Source organism: Nematolebias whitei, chromosome 15, assembly GCF_014905685.2.
Source record: "Nematolebias whitei isolate Nwh7 chromosome 15, NemWhi1, whole genome shotgun sequence".
NCBI lineage: Eukaryota > Metazoa > Chordata > Actinopteri > Cyprinodontiformes > Rivulidae > Nematolebias > Nematolebias whitei.
In genome coordinates this window covers 37,625,304-37,633,296 of record NC_056512.1, presented here as the reverse complement: position 1 = coordinate 37,633,296, position 7,993 = coordinate 37,625,304, and the positions used below count along the sequence as shown (strand labels likewise).

The 7,993-nt window shown below is 43.5% G+C and overlaps 1 protein-coding gene across 3 annotated transcripts in view; it reads left to right on the top strand.

Annotated features, from left to right (window-relative positions):
- Positions 1 to 356: 356 nt before the first annotated feature.
- The window catches only part of sgf29 (SAGA complex associated factor 29), an 8,062-nt gene continuing 425 nt past the window's right edge, over positions 357 to 7,993 (top strand). Inside the window, exons 1-9 of one of the 3 annotated variants that reach the window (XM_037689162.1) lie at positions 357 to 431; positions 1,466 to 1,569; positions 1,640 to 1,715; positions 2,316 to 2,388; positions 2,468 to 2,532; positions 2,599 to 2,728; positions 3,818 to 3,964; positions 4,049 to 4,084; positions 7,513 to 7,675. In XM_037689162.1, coding sequence (XP_037545090.1) covers positions 1,504 to 1,569; positions 1,640 to 1,715; positions 2,316 to 2,388; positions 2,468 to 2,532; positions 2,599 to 2,728; positions 3,818 to 3,964; positions 4,049 to 4,084; positions 7,513 to 7,675 — 756 coding nt within the window. In that variant the 5' untranslated portion in view covers positions 357 to 431; positions 1,466 to 1,503. Of the gene's footprint in view, positions 432 to 811; positions 851 to 887; positions 920 to 1,465; positions 1,570 to 1,639; positions 1,716 to 2,315; positions 2,389 to 2,467; positions 2,533 to 2,598; positions 2,729 to 3,817; positions 3,965 to 4,048; positions 4,085 to 7,512; positions 7,676 to 7,993 lie in introns of those variants that run through there. The other 2 variants (XM_037689163.1, XM_037689164.1) reach the window with 2 other exon arrangements.

The following is a 7,993-nucleotide window of genomic DNA, read 5'->3' as shown; positions in this document are numbered from 1 at the left end:
TGGGCTTGCTGTGGCAACCACCAAAAAGGGAAAAGTCGAAAGAAGAAGGAGCATCATTTGTGTGTTTACAGCACGTTTTAACTGATTGCTGTGCATTTATCTGTTTGCGGTTTGTTTGCACCTGTCGGCCACCGTACAAACAACAGCAACAACCAGAGCCCTGTAAAGAGAGAGTTTACAGGGTTTACTCTCTTTCTCAAAGTTTACTCTCTTTACAGGGCTCTGGCAACAACGACAACATTAACGTTTTTGACTCGTGCTTCAAGGAAGCAGTTTGGAGCTGTAGTACCACTTTTGGCCAGCAAAGGGTGTGGAGAGGAGCGGCGCTGTAGTTAGAGCGGATGAAGCGTCTAACCGGAAACGAAGAAGAAGAAAACGATGCTAACAGCAAGTTAGCTAGTTAGGCATAAATAAACACGTAAACTCGCTCGGTGAGTGGATTTGTGTTGTTTTTATGAAACAAATGAGACAAATATTTATTATTATTAATGTTTAATGCTAAAATAAGTTTTTAATGTTGAAAATAATCAATTATGTAACGATATAAACCAGTTCAGTTTTATTGTTTGTGGCAAAACTGAATGTTTATTAGACAACTTAAAATGACCTCTGATTAGAAACTTGTGATTTGACGTGTATAAATAATAATAATGAGACATTTGCGGGTTTTATTCGACGCTCACGTCACATTTAAACACGATTTTATTATTTAGACTTGGGTTTGCTTTTTGCAGCACGGCGGCGCAGAGTTGCCGCCTCTCAGTGAGCAGGTCGCCGGTTCAAATCCCGGCCGGGGACCTTTCTGGGTGGAGTTTGCATGTTCTCTCCGTGCTGCGTGGTTTTTCTCCAGGTATTCTGGTTTCCTCCCACAGACCAGAAACATGCATTTTAGACTTATTGGTAACTGAATTGTCCCTAGGTGAGAGAGAATGGTTGTTTGTCTCGTTTGTCTCCATGTGTCCCTGTGATAGACTGGAGACCTGTCCAGGTGTCCCTGTGATGGACTGGAGACATGTCCAGGGTCCCCACCTCTCACACAGTGATAGCTGGACATGGGCACCAGTGAACCCCGCAATCCAAAAAGGAAGAAGCGGGTACAGAATCAGATGATGGATGGGTTTTCTTTTTTAATCTTAAACTGTTGTGTTTGTAAAAACCCAAGAAAATGTAATTTATCTACTTTTTAACATGTGGCCCTTTTTACACCTGGTCTGGGTTTTTATATTTATATGTTTGTATATTCAGGAAAGTGCAGAAAAGAGCCATTTGATTGCTTCTGGATACGTCTGTGGAAAAAAACACAAATCTCAGACCACATCTGGACAATCAAATCCACATCTTTACCAACGACATTAAAGATTTAAATACGAACGTGTTACAAGAACCTCTCTGTTGTCTGATAATCTACACCAGATCACAGGGATTTTTTTATTAAGAGTTAATTTAAATTCATCTTGTTTCTCAGTTCTGCTGGATGAACATCAGAGTCTGACAGTATCCAACATGTCGGCTGACACAAAGATCGCTGAGCTGCTCACGGAGCTCCACCAGCTCATCAAACAGACACAGGTGAGCTTCAACCTCTTTCTTTCAGTAAACCAGACATTTTGCCACCAGGTGATGAATATTCATGTTTCAGGAGGAGAGGTCCCGCAGCGAACACAATCTGCTCAACATCCAGAAAACACATGAGAGGATGCAGACAGAAAATAAAAGTGAGTGATTCCACATCAAACTCGCTGCTCCTGTCTTTGAGAGGCTCACGTTAAGTTTTATTTATAATAACAATAAAATAATAAAGTTACTGTAAGAGTAATTTCAAAAGAAATATGTTTGCGTTCAATGCAAACTTTGATTTAATCTACAACAGGTAAGATTTTGTTTACTGAGAACCCCACTTCAAAATATCTGAACTTTCCCTTTAAGACCGAGGTGTCATTTACATTGTGTGTGAGTGTGTGTGTGTGTGTGTGTGTGTGTGTGTGTGTGTGTGTGTGTGTGCGCGGTGGGACTCTTTGTCCAGCGTCATTCAGTACATTTTGAATAAAGATATTAAGTTTAGTTTTCAGAATATTGTGTCAAATTATTCATACAGAACCATAAATAATTCTATAGAAGCACAACGTGGTAGTGCAGTGGTTAGGGCAGTCGCCTCACAGCAGAAGGTCGCTGGTTTGCCTCCTGGAGCCCACAGTCTGAGACGTGGGTTAAGATGTTAACGAGTCCTCTCTGCGTGTCGCAGCTGTTATTGGATGTCTTCGTCAGGTGAATCAGTTTGTTCCACGACTTTTGACCTTACCCCCGCTCTCCTTCAGCCTCTCCATATTACCGCTCCAAACTGAGGGGGCTCTACACCACGGCGAAGGCCGACGCTGAGGCAGAATGCAGGTGAGCGAACACACAGAGCTGAAAACACGCAGCAGCTTCACCTCCACAGGAAACTCAGTAAGTCTGTTCCTCCCAGCAGCATCCTGCGTCACGCTCTGGATAAAATCGCAGAAATCAAGTCCCTGCTGGAGGAGCGGCGGATTGGTACGTTTCTGTGGGCTCAAGTTCTGGTTCTGGTTTTGTAGCTTCAGACTAAATTTGTTTTTCCAGCTGCGAAGATCGCGGGGGTTAACAGCAACGGTGACCCTCCCAGGAAGACGATGAGGCGCGGCGTTCTGATGACGCTCCTGCAGCAGTCGGCCATGACACTCCCGCTGTGGATCGGCAAACCTGGAGAGAGGTTTGGCTCCGGTTCTGGACCACCATTCTGACCAAATATCCTCCAAAAACTCCTGATCCAGACCCCGTTAAAACTCCTGATCCAGTCCAGTCTAAAACTCCTGACCCAGTCCAGTCTAAAACTCATGATCCAGTCCAGTCTAAAACTCCTGATCCAGTCCAGTCTAAAACTCTTGACCCAGTCCAGTCTAAAACTCCTGACCCAGTCCAGTCTTGCAAGACTTTTACATTTATATATATTTTTTAATTTTAAACAATGTTCCGATAGTTTTAGCAATTTTATTTCTAATATATTCAATATGAAGCTTCCAACTAAGTTTGTTGTTCAGAATGACCTACAAATTTCGTGTCATAAACTCTGTTGATCTCAACTCCATTTATATGTAACTTTACATTATTGTAAATCCAAATACCAGAAAATACCATAAATTTAGTTGTTTTTTTCCACTTAAAGATAGCTTATTATAATCAAACCACTTTTTTTTTACTCCGCTAGCTCTTTTTCAACTATTTGTATTAGTTCATCCGTATCTTTTCCAGAACAAACAGTTTATATCATCAGCAAACATTATAAATTTCAAAATACTGGATACTGTAAAATATCAATTAAATAAAGTATGAATAATTTAGGTCCTAGAACTGAGCCTTGAGGAAGACCACATCTTATAGTTTCAATTTGTGACTTTGTGTTGTTAATTTGTACATATAACATATTGTAACCTATTACTCAAACAACTCTTTAACCACTGATGTGCTCCTGATCCAGTCCAGTCTAAAACTCCTGATCCAGTCCATTCTAAAAGTTCTGATCCAGTCTTAAACTCCTGATCTAGTCCAGTCTAAAACTCCTGATCCAGTCCAGTCTAAAACTCCTGATCCAGACCCGTCTAAAACTCCAGATCCAGTCCAGTTTCAAACTCCAAATCCAGACTTCCTGTAGTCTGATGAAGTGGTTCTGGATCTTCCGTTCTCTGGACTTTCCAAAGGTCTTTTGGACATTTTTGTTGGACTTTGGCTGCTTTGAACTTGATTCCTTCCAGAATCGAACATAATTCAGTTTTCTTCCTGTCTCTTGGTCTTGGTCCCGCAGTCCCCCTCCTCTGTGCGGGGCGACGTCAGCCAGCGGCGACTACGTGGCCAAGCAGGGAGACAAGGTGGCGGCGCGGGTGAAGGCGGTGGACGGAGACGAGCAGTGGATCCTGGCTGAAGTGGTCAGCTACAACCACTCCACCAACAAGTGAGGACGTCGTCCCAGATCAAAGACATCTGCAGGTCCTTCAGTTCAGAGACCCTCAAACACTCCTCTCTTCTGTCCCTGCAGGTACGAAGTGGACGACATTGACGAAGAAGGCAAAGAGTGAGTTCATGGACTTGAACCGTCAGCTCTGATTTGTTTCCAGATTTAGCACCGAGGACTCTCTAGATCCGTCGGGTTTTATTAACGAGCTGCTTGATCAAACCTCCGTTTGTTCCCTGAATGGTCAAAATGCACGTTCATGGGCCCAGTTTAGGATTTCGTGTCCGTTTGTTTTCCTCACAAAGGAAAATGTTTTCAGGTCTTCTGCCAACCAAACTGCATCTGTCTGCTTGGGTCCAGTTGGACCTGATGAAGTCTTCTGCTGCATTCAGAGGAAAATCTTCTCACATCTGTCATAAATGATCAGATTCTCAAAGCTCAGAGGTGTTTCAGAATCAGAATCAACTTTATTGTCATTGCACAGTTAAGTACAGTGAAAATTCATTCCGTACAGCCGTCCGAAGGGTAGACGGAAGTGTACCGGTGCTGCTGCTTCTATGAAGTGTTGCCCTTATCGCTTAGATAAGAAAAGGGGAAGAAAACATGAGGAGAGAAGGTATAAAAAAAGATCTCTCACAACATGTCCTTGACACGGCACAGTGTAAGGCAGCAAACAAAGGAGCAGCAAAAAGGAGCTCTGAAAAAGGTTCACAAGACAAAGAGCAAAGCAGGGACAGAGAGAGGGAAGAAGAGCGACCATCTTTGTCGAGGGCAAGTCAGAAAAAACAAAAACACACAAAAAAAAACCAAACAGTTAAATAGCTATTAAATACTGTATTAGGATGGGTGGAGTGGGAGGCTCAGGAAGAGACAGAGGAAGAATCTGGGCGGTGCTCCGGTTCTCCCGGGTTCGTTCGGATTTTTTGGATCAAGGCTCCTGGTTGTGATGGTTGGCCCTTTGGCCGAGGTGGCTGCCGGGTTCCGGCAAGGGGTTGGCTGGGGGTATGTGTATGGTTCTTGGCAGTGTGTGACGGTGATTGGGGGCGTGGCTTCGCCTTGGCGGGGCGCTGGCTGGTTGGCCTGGTGTGGCATTTGCGGTGGGGGTGTGCTATGTGGGGTGTGCGGGGGTGGTGTGTGCTGGTGGCATGCCTGGACGTCTCCTCCGTGGTGTGGGTTTGGTAGGGTGCCTGGTCTTTGGTGCACTGGGCCGGCCTTCCTCTGCTGCTTCTCACTCCTGCTCTGGCTCCAGGCCTGGGGCTAGACTGGGGTCACTGGCGGGTGGGTGGGCTGGTGGAGTGAACCTTGTGGTGGCACTAGGGTTGCTGGCGGGTTGCCCTTGGCCTGGAGTGGTGGGTCGGCTCGGATGCGGGTTCCTGGCTGGCGTGGGCGCATGTGCTGTTTCATGGATGTGCGGACTGGGGTTGCTGGTGTTGGCCGGGCGGCTTGGCAGGCTCTCTGGTTTCCTGCCCCACTTGTCACTCCGTTGGGGGGATTTCGGCCCTGCTGGTTGAGGGGTGCTGCAGAGGTTTGTAGACAATGGCGGCTGGTGGACTTTTCTCCAGGGGGGGCTATAACTCCAAAATATATATATATATATATATATATATATATATATATATATATATATATATATAAACATTTAAATAACTTTAATCACTTAAATTAATCACTTTAATATCCACTTTAAAGCTAGAAATAAAAAGAAACATGTTTTGTGTTAGCAGAATTTAATTCTAACTTTGAAACTTATCCAACATTAATAAAACTTACCTCAAGTTGCCTTTTTAGACATGCATGCATATATTTGTGCAAATTGTACTTGAGAGGAGATTATTACAGCCTCATATAAAATCAATGATGATATCGGAACTAGATCGGTATCGGCCGATATTTAGATTTAGGTATTGGGATCGGATCGGAAGTAACAAAAAAAAAGTGGATCGGTGCATCCCTAGTTTTAACAATATCAAAAACCATCATAAATATAAGTAATACATTTTTGTTTTGTCATCGTTACTATAGTAATATAAGTTCATAATATAAATATAATCAAGCTCATTATATGAGTACTCTTAAATATTCCTAATATTAAAGGTCCTAATATTGCGTCTTATCACACAATATAGCGTTTCACCATCTCAATGTACCTTCAATTTAAATGCAGTAATGTTAACACTAGGAGCTAGAGCTGTCATTTCTAACCTGAGTCCGAAGTCCGACCCCACCTGACCCAAATTCGGGGAGGGCCGGACCATGATAATGTGCTGGATGGGCGGGCCGGGTCTGTGTCGGGCTTTTAATTGGGTCAGGATCAGCTGTGATCCAATTATATGATAACATGGCCTGCCGTACTTTCACCTGCCACACGTGGCCATTTCACCGCGAGCTGTGGGTCCCCACATCCACTATTGAACGTTCTTATGGAGAAACCTTATAGTGACAAGCATGCTCACACAAATACACACACAGGTGTTTAGAGTCAAGTGTTTGTCAGATAAACACTCAGTTGGGTTGTGGTGGCCACTAAATACATCTTGTCTTACCATGTACCATATAAAATACTTTCCAATGATGTTATATGTATCATTATATATGCATGTTGTTTGTTGTTGTGGTTTCCCAGTTTTGTATTTTCTTTCCACAGGTCTAGAGGCAGACTTCAGTGCTGTTGACCGTTCTCTCTGTACGTCTCTCTCCTCTACTCCTATCTCCTTGTTTCCTTTTAAACCCTTCTCCCACTTTTCTGCTTTGTTTTCTTTTTTGTTTTTTGTCCTTGTGTCCATTACATCTGAAACAAACCCAAAGCAATTCTAATAAAAGTTTTATTTACATATCAACTGGAGCATTATGGCCAGCTGTAATGCTCTGCTTGTGAAAGCAAATCTGTTGGACCTCACCTTGACACTCGGACAACAATTCTGAGTGCCACAATGCTGGACAGTATGGGGTGGGTGGGGGGGAATAAGACAATGAACCCCACATTGCCTCTGATGTGTGTCCCATCAGTGTATGAATGTGATAAAGCTCGGATTATTATTTGTAAAGATCTAGTAGAGTGCTGTATGAATGGATAAATGGTACCATTAGTGCTTAGTGTATTCTTAGTTTAGTGAATAGTATATTCTTAGTTCATGACTCGGATCTTACTAATGTTTTTTTATTTCTTTACAATTTATGTTATTATAACGGGGGTCCTGCATACATAGTTTCACCCCACCTCATGTGTCACGTGTGGTGTGTATGACAAATCTCTCTGACTCTGATAAATGAGGACACAGATTGCGTTGTAAAGAGCTTTGAGTATCTTCATAAGATAGAAAGGTGTGTTTAAGGACAGTCCATTTACATGCTCTGCTCTGGTACTGAGGGCTGGAAATACAATGAAGTCTATAAACAGACTTTGATAAACTAGAGCAATATGGTGTTCTGACTCAGTCCAGGTTAGAACCAAGGACTCGTTCAGTAAAAATTCCAGAGAGTTACACTAAAAGTGCTGGTTCCTCAGTTCTACATTCTAAACAAATTGTTCTTATGCTGTGTTCGATCAGGAGACACACTCTGAGCAGACGGAGGATCATCCCGCTGCCTCAGTGGAAAGCCAACCCAGAGACTGACCCGGAGGCCCTATTCAGCAAGGACCAGCTGGTTCTGGCCCTGTATCCGCAGACCACCTGCTTCTACCGGGCCCTGATCCACACGCCGCCACACCGGGTGAGGCGCTGAGCTGGCAGGGTCCAAACATTCACCTCTTCACACCTACACTGAATCTCTCGTGACTCAGGAGATGAAATTAAGTTTTGAAAGTCTGTAAAACAGCAAAACAGGATGAATTTGACCGCTTGAAGAATCACAGCTGTCTGTAATCAGAGAACTGTCCCTGCATCAAAAACTAAAAACAAACCAAAACTTTATCCAGCTGTTTGAAACGAGTCTGTGCTCCATCGCAACTACAGCCGAGTGAAAACGCTGATCTGATGGTGTGTTTGAGTGCAGTCTGATCTGATGATGTGTTTGAGTACAGTCTGATCT